We start from the raw sequence: 21,752 nt of genomic DNA, 5'->3' as shown, positions 1-21,752 counted from the left end.
TGACGGATCCGTTTCTCCAGATGACAAATGTAGAGACGGATCTGTTCTTGCAATGCATTTGTAAGATGGATCCGCATCAGGATCCATCTACAAATGCTTTCCGTTTGTATGCAGATTGCCGGATCACTCTGCCGCAAGTGTGAAAGTACCCTTGGTCTATTCTCAGATATAATTTCCTACATAAAAAAAACTGAACCACAGACCTTTAGCTAGAATCAAATCGCATGTTAAGATAAACAAAAATTTTTACTTTTAGAAAGATCCATGGGATCTGATGCCAGTAAATATATTCTATATCTGAATAATAAGTATACCCTTTTTCGTGTCTTTTCCTTCAAAAAGGGTCTTATGACTGTGTACAGGGCATGAATGTACCAAGGTTGATTGACAAAATGGATTCCTCCAAACCGAGCTGGAAAACTATCCTGAAAAAATAGAAAAAAAAATTGTAATTTTAGCACAAGGCATAGAAAGCATGAATTCATGAAAACTAATGTGTTTAACCCACCAGGCAAGATAACAGGAATCAATGCCTTGTGACTTTTCAGTAAGCAGCATATGCCTCTGAGCAACCAGTTTGTAAAAAAAGAATTGCAAATTAAAATATGGTTTTATGCATAATTAACATTAGCCTCTAGGTTTCCTTTCAGCATAGTGTATGTAATGTGTAAAGAAATTGCTATTTTTGTCTTATCTAGTTCACGTCTTCTGGCCTTTGTTGCTAAATAACTGGCAATGGGTGCGAAACAAACCAAGGCCAGTAATTAAAGACATTTTCCTCAACCATGGCCTTAAATAGCAATTAAGAGGCAAACACTGGCTTGAGTCACAGAACACTTGTCCTAGTGAATAAGATTAAGATGCTTTATAACCCAAGAGCAGAATACTAAATCAGTAATACAGTCCTAACCTCAGTATCTGAGGAAAGGGATTTAGGGGTCATTATTTCAGAAGACTTAAAGGTAGGCAGACAATGTCATAGAGCAGCAGGAAATGCAAGCAGAATGCTTGAGTGTATAGGGAGAGGAATTACCAGTAGAAAGAGGGAGGTGCTCATTAGAGATGGCCTTGCGGTTCGCCCGGCAGTCGTTTCACGGCGAACTTTGCTTGTTTGCGATTCGCGATTGACCCATGACACATCCATCAGGTTGTACAGGACAGCCAATTGAGACATTTCAGCACATGGACATACCCCCTACCTTATAAATAAACCTGACCTGGCCGCCATTTTACATTCAGTGTTTTGCCAGTGTAGGGAGAGGTTGCTGTGTGGAGCAGGGACAGACTGTTAGGGACACCAAACGCTAGCTAATAGGGCCGCAAAAGTCATTTTAAAGACTGGTATAGGTATGCTATCTATATGTGTGATACACAGAGGGGTGCGATATACTTATAATATACTTTTATAATTAGTCAAAAACACATTGATCTATATAGTGATCACCTGGAAGTCAGGGGGCTAGGGGCTTACTAGGGCCATTTTTATATAGGGTAAGGTTCCGGATGGGGTCGCTCTTATCAGGGTGGGTGGTCTGTGGTTAGGCTATCAGGGCCAGAATAGCACCCCCCTGTCGGGCAATATCAGGGACAGTTCTTTGCCCACCCTGTCCTTCAATACCATATCATCATCTAGCCCAGGGATAGATGGTTTTTGCTTTCCCTCCGGGATTCATGGATGTGCACTGTAACCCCCCGGATTGTGGTAGGACATATGGTTTCTGATTTGGTGCCGCCGAGCACCTGATTTAGTGCCGCCGAGCACTTGTTATTGCCTACTACATCTAAGCTTTTTGCTTAAAGAGTTCTGCACTTTGTTTTAACTGATGATCTATCCTCTGGATAGATCATCAACATCTGATCGGCGGGGGTCCGACACCCGGGACCCCCGCCGATCAGCTGTTTGAGAAGGCAGCGGCGCTTCAGCAGCGCCGCGGCCTTCTCGCTGTTTACCGCTGGCCCAGTGATGTCATGACTAGTATCAACTAGCGTGGGCTAGGCTAAGCTCTGTTCACTTGAATGGAGCTTAGCCCCGCCCACGCTAGTTGATACCCGCCGATCAGATGCTGATGATCTATCCAGAGGATAGATCATCAGTTAAAACAAAGTGCAGAACCCCTTTAACTTTAATCATTTAATTTATTTTCATTTTGAGGGATATTTTTTCCATTCACACGTCTGCAAAATGGGTCCGCATCCGTTCCGCAATTTTGGGGAACGGGTGCAGACCAATTCATGTTCAATGGGGCTGGAATGTGCTGTCCGCATCCGCATTTGCGGATCCGCATCCACATTTGCGGATCTGCACTTCCGCATCTGTGCTTCCGTTTCCGCAAAAAAATAGAACATGTCCTATTCTTGTCCGCAATTGCAGAGTAGACAAGATTAGGCATTATCTATTATAGTGCCAGCGATGTGCGGTCCACAAATTGCGGAATGCACATTGCCGGTGTCAGTGTTTTGCGGATCCGCAAAACACTTACGGACGTGTGAATGGACCATCATAGTAAAATTATTAAAGGTTACGTTTTATCTTTATGTATATTCTAATGGATTGCCTTTCTTGTACAATGTGAAAGTATATTATAGTGCATTTGTATTGTGCGGCAGTTGTGTGCGGTTCTCCCGCGATACTGCAGGTATATAGAGGGACAAGCGTTATTGGAACAAATAATTTCTACTGGTGTGATATACCAGTCGCCCCCCAAAAAACTGATTGAAGCGGGGTGTTATATACCAATATACTTTCTTTATAGTGCATTTGGGTACTGTATAGTGCATTTGCGCATGCGCGTACGCGAAAATTATATTGGCGATATTTCGCATTGAAAAAAATTATAAATGGAGATCGCAAATTCGAACAATACATCTGGTATGTCACTGTCCATGTTGTGGGACTATTTGTGCACTTCTAGTAATTATTTATTGGCTGCAAATATGAGCTGAAGGTGAGACCTCATTTGGAGTATTGTGCTCAGTACTGGAGACCATATCTCCAGAAGGATATTGATACTTTGGAGAGAGTTCAGAGAAGAGCTACTAAACTGGTACATGGATTGCAGGATAAAACTTACCAGGAAAGATTAAAGGACCTTAACATGTATAGCTTTGAAGAAAGACGAGACAGAGGGGATATGATGGAAATTTTTAAATACATAAAGGGAATCAACAAGGTAAAAGAGGAGAGAATATTTAAAAGAAGAAAAACTGCTACAAGAGGACATAGTTTTAAATTAGAGGGGCAAAGGTTTAAAAGTAATATCAGGAAGTATTACTTTACTGAGAGAGTAGGGGATGCATGGAATAACCTTCCTGCAGAAGTGGTAGCTGCAAATACAGTGAAGGGGTTTAAGCATGCATGAGATAGGCATAAGGCCATCCTTCATATAAGATAGGGCCAGGGGCTATCCATAGTATTTAGTATATTGGGCAGACTAGATGGGCCAAATGGTTCTTATCTGCCGACACATTCTATGTTTCTATGTTTGACCAGCAAATCTGCTCATTCCTATGAGGAAAAAATCTATTATTCTATTTATGCAATAACCTCACCACGTAGTAAAGTCTTAAAGGGGTATTTCTATCTCAGCTATTTATGGCTAAGATCTGGATACCCACTGTTTGCAACGGCCAGGGGAGACCAGAGTACGGTTGTGTGGGCTCCCATAGAAGTGAAGGGAATTACAGTAACGACATAACACAGCAAGCTACGCTGTATCTGCAGCTCCCAAGTGGGTAATAACTCTTTAAGGGGGTTGGCCACTTTCTGGTTAGGGGCCTGGCAGGCTTTCATACATTGCAGACCCGGAGGCCATTGTAAAGCCCCTAATTGCCATAGCAACCATCAAGCCACCATGATCACATCATGGAGTGCCCAATTTGGGAGGGAACCCCCTCTCTATTTAAACCCTTTGGATGCAGTGACTGCTATGGATTGCTGCATCTAAAACGATCAGCAGTAGCACTGATCAGTAATGCATAGTGTGTTAAGGTCATAATTGCTATGCCATACATTTATGGCTTAAAAGTAGAGTTGAGCGGACACCTAGATGTTCGGGTTCGATGAGTTCGGCCGAACTTCAGAGAAAAGTTCGAGTTTGGGACCCGAACTTGTCCTGAACTTGACCCCATTGAAGTCATTGGGGACCCGAACTTTTGAGCACTAAAATGGCTGTAAAAATGTCATGGAAAGGGCTAGAGGGCTGCAATTGGCATCAAAATGTGGTTAAGAGCATGGCAAGTGCTCTTCAAACAAATGTGGATAGGGAAATTACTTTAAATAACATAAAGTATGGAGTAGGAGGTTGAGGAGGCGTGGATGTGGCGGTGTACGTGGAAGCGGCGCTGGAGGAGGAGGAGGTAGCCTGCACTGCTTTTTGGTTTTAAATTTTATTTTTAAAATTAGGGTACACCCCAAAACATTGGGAAATATAACCTGTGATAACCCCCTCCAGTCATGCTAAACACACATTTAGACAATACACTGGCTACAGGGCAGGCCAGCACCTCCAAGGGGTAAAGGGCAAGCTCAGGCCATGTGCCCAATTTGGAGACCCAGAAGTTGCAGGGGCTGACCCCTGTCAGTCAGTTCGTGTAGGCGTGTGCACACTTACTGCCCCACCATGTCGCACGTTCCCGTGATGTTCACGATCCAATTTGATATCTGCTCTATCAACTTTCGATGTTCTTTTATGCGCCTACCATGGTGATCACGGGTGGCGGGGAATCAGGGTTCCAGGCCAGAGAGGGAACGTGAGAAAGAGAGACCACATCCAAGGGAGGATTCATTTTTTCAAATTTAAAATTATAGAGTTGAAATATGGGAGAAATTATTAAAGCACAAAAGTGTGACAACTTTTCAAAGTTTAAGCATTGGATGAAAGGATGTGGCTCGCATTAATTACTGAATAATATATTAAATTTTATTCCCTGTCACCTATGCATAGCAGGTGTTTATTCACGTCTAAAATTGTATAATGTCAACCCAAAAATGTAACTGACAATTTTTTTTTTAAAACCTGTCTACTAGGTATAGCAGTGGTACATCACACCCAAAAATGTGTTAATTTCACCAGAAAATGTAACTGACAATTTTTTTATTTTATTTTACCGGTCTACTAGGTATAGCACTGGTACTATACACACCAAAATTGGTGAATTTCACCCTAAAATGTAAATGACAATTTTTTTTTTTTAACCGGCCTACTAGGTATAGCAGTGGTACTATACACACCAAAATTGGTGAATTTCACCCTAAAATGTAAATGACAATTTTTTTTTTTTTTAACCGGCCTACTAGGTATAGCAGTGGTACTATACACACCAAAATTGGTGAATTTCACCCTAAAATGTAAATGACAATTTTTTTTTTTGTTTAGCCTGTCTACTAGGTATAGCAGTGGTACTATACACCCAAAAATTTGTTAATTTCACCAGAAAATGTAACTGACAATTTTTTTTTACTTTTTTTTACCGGTCTACAAGGTATAGCAGTGGTACTATACACACCAAAATTGGTGAATTTCACCTGAAAATGTAAATGACAAAGTAGTGAAATGATGCAGTATAACAATGGCTGGTTAGTGCCGGTATACATGTCTATTCTGCACAAGGTACGGACAAATCTTGAGGGATCCATGCCTGGTTCATTTTAATGAACGTGAGCTTGTCCACATTGGCTGTGGACAGGTGGCTGCGCTTGTCTGTGATAACGCCCCCTGCCATGCTAAACACACGTTCAGATAATACACTAGATGCAGGGCAGAACAGCAACTCCAAAGTGTAAAGGGCAAGCTCAGGCCATGTGCCCAATTTGGAGACCCAGAAGTTGAAGGGGGCAGACCCGTCATTCAGTACGTGTAGGTGTGTGCACAAATACTGCTCCACCATGTTGGTGAAATGCTGTCTCCTGCTAAGACGTTCTATATCAGCTGGTGGTGCTGGATGTTGTGGCGTGCTGACATAGCTTTTCCACATTTCGGCCATGCTAACCCTGCCTTCTGAGATGCTGGCGATGCCCCAGCTGCATTGGGGACCTCTTCCTCGTCCTCTGCCTTCGCCTTGTGCTTCCACTGTGTCCCCGCTGTCAAGTGTGAATGCCACCAGCAGCTCGTCTACCAGCGTGCGCTTGTACTCGCGCATCTTACGATCACGCTCCAGTGAGGGAATTAAGGATGGTACGTTGTCCTTGTAATGGGGATCCAGCAGCGTGGCCACCCAGTAATCAGCACAAGTTAGAATGTGGGCAACTCGCCGATCGTTGCGGAGACACTGCAGCATGTAATCGCTCATGTGTGCCAGGCTGAACAGAGGCAACGAAAAGCTATCCTCTGTGGGAGGTGTATCGTCTGTGTCCTCTGTATACCCCCATCCACGCACTAGTGATGGCCATGAGCTGGTCTGGGTGCCACCCTGCTGTGAACATCTTTCCTCCTCCTCCATCTCCTCCTCCTCATCTTCCACCTCGTCATCCTCCAGAACTGTGCCCTGGCTGGACAGTTGTGTACCTTGGGTTTGTGGGTGCAGGAAACCACCCTCGGAGCCACTTGGGAATGACTGGCCAGAAACCTTATGAAATTATCCCTCTTCCTCCTCCTCCTGTGCCACATCCTCTTCCGTCATCGCCAAACAGATACGTTTTAAAACTGCCTGCTGTCGTTTACCCCTGGCTGTGCTGAAGTTGATGGTGAAGGTCTTACGCTGACTGGATGAGGAGCTGGTAGAGGATGAGGAAGCAGAGTAGGAGGAGGAAGCAACAGGAGGCAAACTGAAGCACCCTGCAATCCTCGGTGGTGGAAGGACATGCGCCAAACTGCTATCCTCCTCAGGCCCAGCTGCCACTGCATTTACCCAGAGTGCTGTTATGAAGATATAACAGCCCTGACCGTGCTTACTGGTCCACGTATCCGTAGTCAGGTGCACCTTGCCACAGATGGCATTGCGCAGTGCACACCTGATTTTTTCCCCTACTTGGTTGTGCAGGGAAGGGATGGCTCGCCTTGAAAAGTAGTGGTGGCTGGGCACGACATACTGTGGGACAGCCACCGCCATAAGGCCTTTAAAACTATTCGTCTCCACCAGACGGAATGACAGCATTTCAAAGGCCAGTAATTTTGAAATGCTGGCATTCAGGGCTAGGGATCGCGGGTGGGTAGGGGGTACTTCCTCTTCCTCTCCAGCGTTTGGGAGATGAGAACTGAACGCTTCAGTGGGACATTGTGGAGATGCTTGGTGACCCAGGTGTTGGTGTTGCTGGCAGATCCTCTGTTTGCGGGGTGGCAAGTGGCACTGTCACTCCAGAGGTGAATGAAGAGGCCGAGACTGCAGCAAAAGAGGAAGCAGGAGGAGCCAGAGATCCTTCGTGGTTTTTGAGGTGTCTACTCCACTGCAGCTCGTGCTTTGCACTTAAATGCCTGGTCATGCAGGTTGTGCTCAGGTTGAGAACGTTTATGCCTCGCTTCAGGCTCCGATTGCAAACCACTCGTGTCTTGTCGTCAGCACATTGTCTGAAGAACTGCCACACCAGGGAACTCCTTGGAGCTGGCTTTGGTGTGCTCGGTCCCTTTCTGTGGCGGGCAGTAGCAGGCGTACTGTCTAGAGGACGGCCTCTCCGCTTTTGCACCCTGCTTTTTCTTCTGCTGTGCTGGTGGCTCTGTGCGACCACTGCCTCTTCCTCCGAACTACATAGGTCACTCGCATGACCTTGATTCCATGTGGGGTCAAGGACCTCATCGTCCTCCACATCATCTTCCACCCAGTCTTCACCCCTGCCTTCTTGTCGGTCTGCACACTTTCGAAAGCCCCAGCAGTTGGCACCAGTGTTTCTTCATCATCTGAGACGTGCTGCGATTGTCCTCCCATGTACTCATCTTGAAAGATAAGTGGTTGGGCATCGGTGCAGTCAATCTCTTCCACTTCTGGGGCAAGGCTAGGTGGATGGCCCTGGGAAACCCTGCTAACAGAGTCATCAAAAAGCAGAAGAGACTGCTGCATGACTTGGGGCTCAGACTGCTTGGCTGATTTGCAAGGGGTTGAGGTGAAAGACTGATGGACATCGGCTGCAGGTGCCAACTGTGGTCTTTCAGCAGGAGACTGGGTGGGAGACAATGTGATGGAACTGGATCCACTGTCAGCAACCCAATCTACTATCGCCTGTACTTGTTTAGGCCTCACCATTCGTAGAGCAGCATTAGGCCCGACCAAATACCTCTGCAGGTTTTGTCGCCTACTCGCACCTGAGGAAGAGGTTTCACTTGTGCGTGTAGCTGGCACAGATCGACCACGTCCTCTCCCTGCAACAGGAGCTCCACCAGCAGCACCACGACCTGGGCCACGTCCCTTATTTGACGCTCTCCTCATATTTTAGAATTTAGGATCTTGCCCTAAATGGGTGTTTAATTAATAGTAGAATAGAACGACAGTATGTAAAGCGTGTATTTCACACGGCCTGAACCAGACTAGGCCTCAATTAAAGATTTTTTTTGCCCAAAATGGCTGTATTTAAAATGCCTGAATCAAACCCCTGTATGTAAAGGGTGTGTCTCACACGGCCTGATCCAGTGTAGGCCTGAATTAAAGATTTCTTTGCCCAAAATGGCTGTATTTCAAATGCCTGAATCAAACACCTGTATGTAAAGGGTGTATCTCACATGGCCTGAACCAGTGTAGGCCTGAATTAAAGATTTATTTGCACAAAATGGCTGTATTTCAAATGCCTGAATCAAACCCCTGTATGTAAAGGGTGTATCTCACACGGCCTGAATCAGTGTAGGCCTGAATTCAATATTGGTGCACCAAATGGCAGTATTTCAAATTTATGAATCTAACCCAAATGTATTAAGGGTGTATCTCACAGTGACATATGCAGCAAAGGCTGCCAAATAAACTTTTTTTGTCCAAACAGATATTTGTTTAATAACTCAATATGGCAGCAGTATATAACCCAGGAATTTCAAACGTGCTTATGCTGCAAGGCCTGAAATATTGTGTATTTTGCCCCAAAAAGGGTGTTTTATTAATGAAATAATATAAGCCCTGTATATACAGGGTGTATCTCACACGGCCTGACCCACTGTAGGCCTGAATTCAATATTAGTGCACCAAATGGCGGTATTTCAAATCTCTGAATCTAACCCAAATGTATTAAGGATGTATCTCACAATAACATCTGCATCAAAGGCTGCCAACTAAAATTTTTGTGCCCAAACGAGTGTTTGTTTAACAACTGAATTTGACAGCAGTATATAAGCCTGTATTTTCTCACGTGTGAAATTTTTTTGGTAAAAAAGTGTGTTTTTAAAACCCCTGAAAATGATGGGTGTATTTCGAGCTTAAATTGCACACTGACTAATCCAGATGTTGTATATTGCCAAAAAAGTGTTTTTTTGGTAACAGAATTTGAAAGCTTTATATATTAAACTAGAATTTAACACTTGCAGATCAGGAAAATACAGTTTTTTGGCTAAAAAGTGTGTTTTTAAAACCCCAGTAAATGATGGCTGTAATTCTAGCTTAAATTGCACACTGACTAATCCAGATGTTGTATATTGCCCAAAAAAATGGTGATATACAATGTCCCAAAAGCTCAGATGCAGTGCTAGTGCACTGAGCTTGCATAAAATGGTCGCCGCCGCCGCCCACCTAACAGACGGAAAAAAGTTATTTCTTTTTGGTCAATGGGCTCAGGGCAGGGTAAAACGATTGTGCCCTGCACCCACACAACTATTTCTATGTAGATCGCCGAGTTAGATTCTCTCCTATTCTCTCCCTGAAATCACAAGTCCAGCAGCATCCTCTCCCTACACTTGTAACAGCAGAGTGACTCAAGCAGAGTGCAGCGCTACGTGACTCAAGCTTATATAGAGCCTGGGTCACATGCTATTCTGGCCAATCACAGCCATGCCATTAGTAGGCATGGCTGTGATGGCTTCTAAGGTCAGACAGTTAACCGCTTGTTATTTGGCTGCTCTGCAGCCTTTCAAAAAGCGCCAAGAAAGCACCGAACCCGAACCTGAACTTTTACTGAAATGTTCGGGTTCGGGTCCGTGGTCCAAAAATCCTAAAGTTCGGTACGAACCCGAACTTTACAGTTCGGGTTCGCTCAACCCTACTTAAAAGTTCTAATTAAACAAAATATAATATAAATGGAATTGGGTAAAGACAACAGATGGCCCACATTCATTTATTCATAAAATTGACTGCATTACTATATATGTATTCTATTCAAGCAGATCTTATTGTGTAATTAGAGCAATTGTAAAGAGCTGCTCAATTACTTTTATGCAAAGCAGAGAGGGCTAAATAAGGCAGAATAGCTACATCATACACACAAATGTATATGGTTCTGAATGCAGTTTACTAGTCATTCTCTAGAGAAGGGCTGTACCCCAGTTCCCTTCTTCAAATTCTAATAATATATGGACACTTTTCTTTCCATTGAAGACATTAACCCACACCATTTTTTTATTCTCTGGCCTGATAGGAAAGTACTGTATATGCCATGGTGTAAATAGTCGTGAAGAAGGTAATCTTCTTATTCCTAATTAGGGTTAAGCGAACCCGTGGAAGTTCCGGTTCGCCAGGTTTGGCCAAAGTTCAGAACCCGAACATCACCCGAACTTCACCCCGAACCCGGACCCCATTTAAGTCAATGGGAACCCGAACTTCACTTTATTATTTTCCGTTATAACATGGTTATAATGGAAAATAATAGCATTCTTAAAACAGAATGCTAAATAAAATGTCTATTGAGGGGTTAAATTTAAAAAAATAAATAAATAAACTTATCCACTTGATCTCGCAGCCAGTATCTTCTTTTCTTCATTCAGCAGGACCTGCGGTGACGTCACCGCGCTCACCACGTGGTGAGTGCGGTGACGTCACCGCAGGTCCTTTTGCAAGTCCTGAAGAAAAGAAGATACAGACTACGCGATTAAGTGGATCAGGTGATTTATTTATTTTTTAACCCCTCAATAGACATTTTATTTAGCATTCTGTTTTAAGAATGCTATTATTTTCCGTTATAACCATGTTATATCGGAAAATAATAAAATCACCCGAACATCAAACCTGATCTTCAGTGAAAAAGTCCGGGTTCAGGTACGGGTACCCGAACTCGCAAAGTTCGGTACGAACCCGAACTTTGCAGTTCGGGTTTGCTCAACTCTATTCATAATCTTTGGTTTCTTTGAGTTATCCATTTGCTTCTGGTCCTCAGTAGTGTTGATCGCGAATATTCTAATCGCAAATTTTTAACGCGAATATCTGCACTTCGAGAATTCGTGATTTAGAATATAGTGCTATATATTCTTATTCGCAAATATTCTAGATTTTTTTTCATTTGAACCCATGATCCCTCCCTGCTTCTTGCTTGTGGGCCAATAAGATGGCTGCAATATCTTTGTCAGAGCTTAGCAACATCCATAGCAACCAATAGTAAAGTTGCCTACTCCTTACTATATAAGAAACTCCCCAGCAGCCATGTTCTGCAGTTTTTTGCAGTTCTGAGAGAGAGAGAGAGAGAGAGCAGTGTCATTGCTGTGCTCTGTGCTTTGCTGAGTCATTTACACTGCTGAGTCAATTACATTAGATAGTTAGTTAGCTGATATATATAATACAGATAATTAGTGGGAGATAGTCAGTGTAGGTTAGATAGTGATATAGTGTAGCTGATAGGATCCAGTGCAGGGTGTTAGGTAGTGTGATAGGAATTACTGTACTCTGCATTTTCTCCAGTCTCAGGAAACTTCTAGCAGCTTCAAAAATGCAAAAGTGACCCAAGCCTGTATTGCGCACGCAATATGTGCATATTACATTGCCTACTTTCGCTATCAAGAAAATAATTACTGGAAATGCCGAATTCTAGAATTTGCTAATTTATTGCAAATATTACGCCAACAATTTTCAAAATATCGCGAAGACGAATATTGCCTATGCTGCTCATCACTAGTCCTCAGCTGTGTCAGGTGGTCAACACTCTCACCCTTTGACTGTATGCACACAACTATATGTATTTTGTAGTCTATAAGTTGAGGATCTTCAAAATACGGACACTGGTTGTGCTGCATATGCATTTTATTGTGGACCAAATTAATGGAACTGTGGTGCACATTATGTGGCCAATCTTTTTGTAGAACAAACATACAGGTCATCCATGAACATTACACATTCATATGTCTATTCTGCAAAAAGAAGACGAATATTGCCTATGCTGCTCATCACTAGTCCTCAGCTGTGTCAGGTGGTCAACACTCTCACCCTTTGACTGTATGCACACAACTATATGTATTTTGTAGTCTATAAGTTGAGGATCTTCAAAATACGGACACTGGTTGTGCTGCATATGCATTTTATTGTGGACCAAATTAATGGAACTGTGGTCCACATTATGTGGCCAATCTTTTTGTAGAACAAACATACAGGTCATCCATGAACATTACACATTCATATGTCTATTCTGCAAAAAGATAGAATATGCCCACAAAATGCGGACCACGGACCGCATCTGTACTTTGCGGATCTACGGTTGCAGACCGCATAATAGACATAGTCGGTGCATGAGACCTTCTACTGACATAGCGTCATATGTATGGACTGAAAGTCAGTTTTTCGATTTATTCACATCGAGGCTGGAATGAATACAGAAACTGACTTCCTGTCTACGCATTAGACACTGTGTCAGTCGGAGATTCATAGAGTCAGTCACATGACATAGCTGAGGAGATTGATACATAGCTTGTGGAAAAAGATTCAGTATAACATGTATTTCATTCACTTTAATCTCTGCTCTTTCTATGCTTTGGAGTCCAAGTGGGTGGTCCTATTCAGTAATTGACAGCTATCTTGGTCTGCACAGTCATAGAGAGATAGATGTAAGACATTGAGTAGGACCACCCACCTGGACTCTGAAGACCAGATTGACCAGATATTTAAATGAATAAAGGATAATGTATGCTTGAAATTTTCTAAGACACACCATCTTGACAAGCAAGAAGGAAAAAATGTTTAACCCCTTTAGGACACAAAAAAGATTTGCAAAAAATGGCCTGGTCCTTAAGGTGCAATAAGGCATTTCACCTTAAGGACCAGGCCATTTTTTGCAAATCTGACCAGTGTCACTTTAAGTGGTGATAACTTTTAAACGCTTTGACTTATCCTGGCCATTCTGAGAATGTTTTTTCTTCACATATTGTACTTCAACTGGTAAAATGAAGTCAAAAAATTAATTTTTATTTATAAAAAAAATACCAAATTTACCAAAATCTTTTTAAAATTGCAAATTTCCAAGTTTCAATTTCTCTACTTCTATAATACATAGTTATTACTTTACATTCCCCATATGTCTACTTCATGTTTGGATCATTTTGGGCATGACATTTTATTTTTTGGGGATGTTACAAGGCTTAGAAGTTTAGAAGCAAATCTTGAAATTTTTCAGAAATTTAAAAAAAACCACTTTTCAAGGACCAGTTCAAGTCTGAAGTCACTTTGTGAGGCTTACATAATAGAAACCACCCAAAAATTACCCCATTCTAGAAACTACACCCCTCCAGGTATTCAAAACTGATTTTACTAACTTTGTTAACCCTTTTGGTGTTCCACAAGAAGTAATGAAAAATAGAGATACAATTTCAAAATTTCACTTTTTTGGTAGATTTTCCATTTTAATTATTTTTTTCCAGTTACAAAGCAAGGGTTAACAGCCAAACAAAACTCAATATTTATGGCTCTGATTCTGTAGTTTACAGAAACACCCCATATGTGGTCGTAAACCGCTGTACGGGCACACGGCAGGGCACAGAAGGAAAGGAATGCCATACGGTTTTTGGAAGGCAGATTTTGCTAGACTTTTTTTTGACACCGTGTCCCATTTGAAGCCCCCCTGATGCATCCCTAGAGTAGAAACTCCAAAAAAGTGACCCCATTCTAGAAACTACGGAATAGGATGGCAGTTTTGTTGGTACTATTTTAGAGTACATATGATTTTTGGTTGCTCTACAGGGTGGGCCATTTATATGGATACACCTTAATAAAATGGGAATGGTTGGTGATATTAACTTCCTGTTTGTGGCACATTAGTATATGTGAGGGGGGAAGTCGGCCATTTTTAATTCAACTTTTATTTTTTCAATAGGAAGAGGGTCATGTGACACATCAAACTTATTGGGAATTTCACAAGAAAACCAATGGTATGCTTGGTTTTAACGTAACTTTATTCTTTCATGAGTTATTTACAAGTTTCTGACAACTTATAAAATGTGTTCAATGTGCTGCCCATTGTGTTGGATTGTCAATGCAACCCTCTTCTCCCACTCTTCACACACTGATAGCAACACCGCAGGAGAAATTCTAGCACAGGCTTCCAGTATCCGTAGTTTCAGGTGCTGCACATCTCGTATCTTCACAGCATAGACAATTGCCTTCAGATGACCCCAAAGATAAAAGTCTAAGGGGGTCACTGGATATGCGAAATTGCTACATGATGATTTGTTTCCCTCTTTATGCACTGAAGCTGGCATGTTCCCTGAGTTTTTCCAGCAAGATGGTGCACCACCACATTATGGGTGTCAGGTCCGAGCATTCCTAGATGAACAGTTTCCTGGAAAGTGGATTGGTCGTCGTGGGCCAGTTGATGGCCCCCAAGGTCTACCGATCTGACCCCCTTAGACTTTTATCTTTGGGGTCAGCTGAAGACAATTGTCTATGCTGTGAAGATACGAGATGTGCAGCACCTGAAACTACGGATACTGGAAGCCTGTGCTAGCATTTCTCCTGCGGTGTTGCTATCAGTGTTTGAAGAGTGGGAGAAGAGGGTTGCATTGACAATCCAACACAATGGGCAGCACATTGAACACATTTTATAATTGGTCAGAAACTTGTAAATAACTCATGAAAGAATAAAGTTACGTTAAAACCAAACACACCATTGTTTTTCTTGTGAAATTCCCAATAATTTTGATGTGTCACATGACCCTCTTCCTATTGAAAAAACAAAAGTTGGATTCAAAATGGCTGACTTTAAAATGGCCGCCATGGTCACCACCCATCTTGAAAAGTTTCCCCCCTCACATATACTAATGTGCCACAAACAGGAAGTTAATATCACCAACCATTCCCATTTTATTAAGGTGTATCCATATAAATGGCCCACCCTGTATATTACACTTTGTGTGAGGCAAGGTAACAAGAAATAGCTGTTTTGGCACCATTTTTATTTTTTGTTATTTACAACATTCATCTGACAGGTTAGATCATGTGGTATTTTTATAGACCAGGTTGTCACGGACACGGCGATACCTAATATGTATACTTTTTTTTATTTATGTCAGTTTTACACAATGATTTTCTTTTTGAAACCAAAAAAATCATGTTTTAGTGTTTCCATAGTCTGAGAGCCATAGTTTTTTCAGTTTTTGGGCGATTTTCTTGGGTAGGGTATGATTTTTGCGGCATGAGATGATGGTTTGATTGAGACTATTTTGGGGTGCGTGTGACTTTTTGATCGCTTGCTATTACACTTTTTGTATGTAAGGTGACAAAAAATTGCATTTTTTACATCGTTTTATTTAGATTTTTTTACGGTATTCACCTGAGGGGTTAGGTCATGTGATATTTTTATAGAGCAAGTTATTATGGACACGGCGATACCTAATATGTATACTTTTATTTATTTATGTAAGTTTTACACAATGATTTCATTTTTGAAACAAAAAAATAATGTTTTAGTGTCTCCATATTCTGAGAGCCATAGTTTTTTTTTAGTTTTTGGGCGATTATCTTATTTAGGGTCTAATTTTTTGCGGGATGAGATGACGGTTTGATTGGCTCTATTTTGAGGTGCATATGACTTTTTGATCACTTGCTATTACACTTTTTGTGTTGTAAGGTGACAAAAAATGGTTTATTTAGCACATTTTTTATTTTTTACGGTGTTCATCTGAGGGGTTAGGTCATGTAATATCTTTATAGAGCCGGTCGATACGGACGTGGCGATTCCTAATATGTATACTTTTTTTTAAAATTTATGTACGTTTTACACAATAACAGCTTTTTTAAAACAAAAAAAATGATGTTTTAGTGTCTCCATATTCTGAGAGCCATAGTTTTTTTCAGTCAACTTCCCCCCCCCCCTATTTTTTACCAATTTTTTTAACTTTATTTGGGGAAAATGATGTTTTTGTTTATTTTTACTTTAAACTTTTAATTTTTTGGGGGGAAACTAAATTTTTTCAACTTTTTTTTTCCACTTTATTTTTTGTCCCACTTTGGGACTTCAACTTTTTGGGGTCTAATCCTTTACAATGCATTCCAATACTTCTGTATTGGAATGCATTGGCTGTATGAGTAATACAGTGTGTATTACTCATACAGCTTCCGGCCTGTGAGATCCAGGGGGCTGGATCTCACAGACTCCTCACCAGAAGGCAGCGTGATGCCTTCCTTAGACATTGCGCTGCCTTCCTTGCCATCGGGTCCCCCCTACAGCCCCACGGGGACCCGATGGCACCTGCACCTGCCGCCGCCGCACCATTGAAAAGCTGCAAACCGCAGGTCTGAATTGACCTGGGGTTTGTAGCGATCACAGGACCCCCCCGCGCATTTAGCCAAGGTGCCTGCTTAACGATTTGAGCAGGGACCTTGTTCCGATCACCGCCCGCCGGGCGGCGGTGATCAGAAATAAACATGACGTACCGGTACATCATGTGTCCTAAAGAGGTTAAAATATATCATAAATATGATGCAAAGCATATACCATAATATACACCATTATTTTGAAAAAAGATCTAGGGCCTGATTTATCATACATTTCTGTCAATTTAGAAAAATTCACAAACTGCATCTTTGCAACTTTATCAACACCACTTGTGCAAAACGTTTTGTACAAATGTTTTTTTTTCATCCATCTTCCCCACTTTCCTGAAAAAGGGGTGGGGAAGGGCAGAGCCAGCAGCCCCACCACATTTATCTTCTTTTACGCCAGTTTTCTGGCACACAAGAGGACTAAAATCTATGCCAGTGAGGGGCTGGCGTAGATTTAAGTTCAGACACATGGAGTGCCGAAGGTTGTGCCTAATTCATGACAATACATAAGCAGCTTCTGGTGGCGCACAGGGTCATCATAGAGCGGCGGTCTATGATAAATCAGGTCCATAATTCTGACACATTTAGCTTAGCAAATCTCCCTCATTATACCCGTTAGGTTACTTTCACATCTGCCGCACTGATATCCAGCCACCTGATCCGGCAAGAATCAGCGAGAATCAGCCGGACACAAATCACAACATGCAGCGTTTTTTGTCTGGCCGATTCTCCCTTTATACTTAATGAGGCCGGTAGTTAGTGCTGAGCGAACTGAAGCCAAACAAATTGACTTCGATCCGAATTTCAGGAAAAGTTTGATTCGCTGTGAAGCTGAATTTCCATGTGCTTCATGGTAACTAATCTATTTTTTCCTGAAATGCCAGCAAAAAAAAATATATACATACTCACCTCATCCATTTGCTTGCTGAGAGGCCATTGCAGCCATCTTGATTAAAGATACCGCGCGTCATCTCAGTGATGACGTCACCGTGCCCGGCCAGTGTGATGATGATATTATGTCACCACGTAAAATCAAGATGGATTTAATCAAGATGCCCATGGCGGCCCCTTCGTGAGCAATTTTTTTTTTTGCTAGATTAACCCCTGAAAGGCCCTAATTTTAATCTCAGATGCCACGATCAGCAATGAATCCGCCACCATCATTGTGCCAGCTACTTACAAAGGAATGGGCTTCTTGATTAGTCACAAATCAAATTTTTTTGTGAAATTCGCCAAAGCAACAAAATCAAATTTTTCATCCGAAGAATTCTGGCAGGCTGTTCTCTGCCAGAACAGCCTGCTGGAATCGCTGTCACAGTTGTGAAAGTAGCCTTACTAAGGGGTTTTCCAGGGATTAAATATTGATGACCGTTCCTCTATTGTTGGGTCATCAATATCAGATTGGTGGGGTCCAACTACTAGAAACCTTGTTGATCAGCTATTTGAAAGGAGCTACAGAGCTGAGAGGAGATGTGGCCTCTATATTGCAATACCACAATCCTGTATATTGAATATTAACTGTGCTTGATACTGCAGCTCAATCCCATACACTTGAATAGTATTGCGCTGTAGAAAGGCCACGTGACTGATAAACGTGACATCACAGGCTGAGAAAGAGGCCAACACTGTTTCCTGAGCCGTGCAACACCTTCCAACAGCTGATTAGGGTAATCAGACACCACCGATCTGAAACTGATGAGCTATCTTAAGGAAAGTTCATCAATAATCACATCCCAGAACCCCCCTTTAAATGAAAATAATGTGACAATGTACTATAGTACTTTGTTAGTAATGAGCAAAGTTATTTAAAAAAAATATTTGGCTGCTTGGCCAAATTTCACAAAGAAATGTGATTAATGACAAATTACTTTGTCACAAAGTACATTTCTTTGTATGTAGCGGGTTAAATTATGCCGCACCCTGTTATTGGAAAGAAGGAAACAGGTCAGCACTTCACCTTGGTATTGCACGCTGCACGGGAGAGGAGCAACCTCCAATGTATCAAAGATAAAGGAATCCCAGCTGCTGTGTCTTTGTGAATAAGCCTCTTTTTATTTTCTCAAAGTAGAATGTCCTACAACCAGGACCGGTTTCGGCATACAAGCCTTTCTCAACAGATACATCCAAAACAGAAAAATCAAGCTATATATAACATATAGTACCGCCCATCTAGGGACGTCTCCACCCATTCTAATGTGTGGTATTCAATTAATGATCAATCAAACTGATTAAACAAGGTGAGACAAAGTAACATATAACTGAATTATTGAACCCCTCAGATGCCACGTTCATTGCTGATCGCAGCATCTGATGCTACAATTGAGGCCTTTCAGGGGTTAATCAGGCTAAAAAAAAACAATACATATCTATTCGCTTGTGGGAGAGGCTGTCGTAGCCATCTTGATTGACGGCATCAAGCTGGCCGGGCATGGTGACGTGGTGACCTCACACATCACCTTGCCTGAGATTTTGTTTGGTATCTTCAATCAGGATGATCGTGACGGCCTCTCCAGCGAGCAAATGGATGAGGTGAGTAGGTTTTTATAACTGCCATTTCAGGAAAAATAAAAATTTTTATCAAGAAGTGCAAGAAAATTCAGTTTTGCGGCAAACCAAATTTTTCCTGAAATTGAGATTAAAGTCAATTTGCTTAAATGAAATTATTTCGAAGCTCACTCTCCTTGACAAAAGTAAGACTTGACAACCTAATTTTAAAGTGTCACAGGAATGACATTTCACACTTCAACGTTCTAGTACAGTGCAACTAAAATCACCTAAAGGAGCTTGAAATCTTATCAGTGTTTTTCCGTTCTGCATCCAATAAGCATTAGGTTTTAATAATGAAAATGTTTATGTCATAAGAAATCATTGCAGAAGATTACGTCCTCTCAAAGATGCAATAGGTAACATGAAATCAGGTCTATTGAATGGCAAGGGCTAAATTACACTGATACATTGAAGAAAACACATTTAGGACTGAAGAGAAATGTGAATCCATCTTGTTTACCTTAAATATGTAAAGAATTGATATAACATCTCACCCACGCACTGTTTCACGTTCCCTCCGCTGTGAGTTAAGGTTCGCTTATCTGTCCCAGGACAGATTCGGGGAATCTCCCAGAACTAGTACAAACGTTCTTGCCTTATTCAGGGTCATTCGGCACAACTGTGTACATTCTTATATGTGACTGATTAAAACCTATTCTTTCTGCTTACTGCACGTACACATACCATATAAGGATGTTCTGATAGTATGTGTATGAGCACCAATGTTTATCTTTTATGATTGGTTTAACGCTGTTGTTATGCAAACTTTTCTACTGCCTATATAATGCCAAGCAATAGCATAATAAAGTTAGAGTATTTCTCAGTGATACCTGTGTGTGTCTGTTATTGCCAACTAAGAAACATCTCTCCTGACGTCAGTGTCTTAAACCAAGGTTGTCGTAGAGGCCCAGAAAGGTCCAAATCCTTTCAGTTTGGGGGCTCGTCCGGGATAGAGAAGGCCATCCTCATGTCCAGTAAGAGAGACATCCCTTTTGTCCACTGCCCGGTCCGAGGGCACTGGCAACATCTCTACCCATGGATTTTTTTTATGTATCCGGGATACATTGTTAAGCCTTAAAAATAGACTCAGGGAGTTTATAATAAGTACTTGGAGTACTTTCATGAATGAGTCCGAAAGAGGGGAAACCATGCATACCACAGCACAGCTCCCCTCTGTTCATTGCACATTTTCATGGAGTAGGACACAACAGCATTCAAACAACACACATGCTGCTAGCACATAATTTCTATATTACAGACATTAAACAGTTAGTGTCAGATTATGTGGGAAGGTGTATCACATGTTTGAGGAACAACCCAAACACCAATGTCAAAGTCCCACATCAACACCTTGATTACCCCACCACTCCTTTTACACATCTGCAGGTAGACTTCACACACATACCTAGACAGAAAGGTAAACAAGAATACGCCTTGGTCATAGTTGACATGTTCTCAAGATGGCCAGAGGTCTACCCTACAAGATCAGAAGATGCCAAAACAGTAGCAAGGATACTGACACATGACATCATTCCAAGGTGGGGCTGTCCATTGGTAATTGAATCTGACCAGGGGCCAGCTTTCACCTCAAAGGTAAACAAGGAGCTGACAAGAGTCCTTAAGGTTGAATGGAAATTTCATATCCCATACCACCCACAAAGCTGCAGCATTGTGGAACGCATGAACAGAACCCTAAAAGATAAATTGAGAAAGGCAACAGGGGGCACATTTAAGAAATGGAAAGATATACTGCCAATAGTCTTAGCTGAGATCAGGATGACCCCTAATAAAAAGCTAGGGCTATCACCATTTGAGATACTTATGGGGAGACCTTTTCCCACACCATGGGCAAAGAACCCCCTGGTAGTACAGGAAGGGGACCTCAACCTCATTAGAGAAGAATATGTAACCAGATTGATTAAAACCCTAAGTGAAATTGAGGAAAAGTTGCTTGTAAGTCTCCTTGTCTTCCACAGGAACCAACTCACCCATTCCAATTGGGAGATATCGTGCTGATAAAGAAATTAAAGAAATGAAAATTTGCAGGAGACTTCACCTACGGCGCACCGACTACAGTGGTAGCCGCGACCCGCACAGCAGTACTCACGGAAGAAGCACCTACTTGGATCCACACCAACAGAGGAAAACTGGTAAAGGAGGCACCCCAAAAGGAGGTAATAACGGGGACAGACAGTCGTGACCTCAAAAAAGGACAAAGTGAGGTACTAACGGGAGCAGACAGCTCTGACCTCCACCAGGATGCACTCCCTCAATTCTGGAAGATGGCACAGACGGTCCACTTGGTCTGTGGGATTACTGATGATCCTAATGACTCAGCGCTTTCTAGACAGTGCGAATGCACTTTTATCCCGATGCCCGCGTCCTGCAGACTTGCCATAACAAGCGGCAGAAGTCTGATGAAGGCCAAAGTGTGGCCGAAACGTCAAAAATTGTACACAGCCGCAAATATCAATTAAACAATTCCTTTTTGCAACGCAATTGCTGGAGTTTCTATATTCCTAATGACTCGGCCGGAGAATAACAAAGCTGAAGTTGCTATAACTCAGAAAGGTGGAATCACTACCTTCTGGTACAATTCCTCCAGTACTCACGTTGCAACTTACTCCTTC

General features: G+C 42.0%; 1 protein-coding gene across 1 annotated transcript in view; it reads right to left on the bottom strand.

Annotated features, from left to right (window-relative positions):
* Nucleotides 1-21,752, bottom strand: part of CLVS2 (clavesin 2) — a 55,135-nt gene that overhangs the window by 8,053 nt on the left and 25,330 nt on the right. Inside the window, exon 3 of the mRNA XM_040426945.1 lies at nucleotides 315-425. Within this exon, the coding sequence (XP_040282879.1) occupies nucleotides 315-425 (111 nt within the window). The remainder of the gene's footprint in view (nucleotides 1-314; nucleotides 426-21,752) is intronic.

The sequence above is a fragment of the Bufo bufo genome, chromosome 4 (assembly GCF_905171765.1).
Source record: "Bufo bufo chromosome 4, aBufBuf1.1, whole genome shotgun sequence".
Lineage (NCBI taxonomy): Eukaryota > Metazoa > Chordata > Amphibia > Anura > Bufonidae > Bufo > Bufo bufo.
This window is presented reverse-complemented; position numbering and strand designations above follow the sequence as displayed.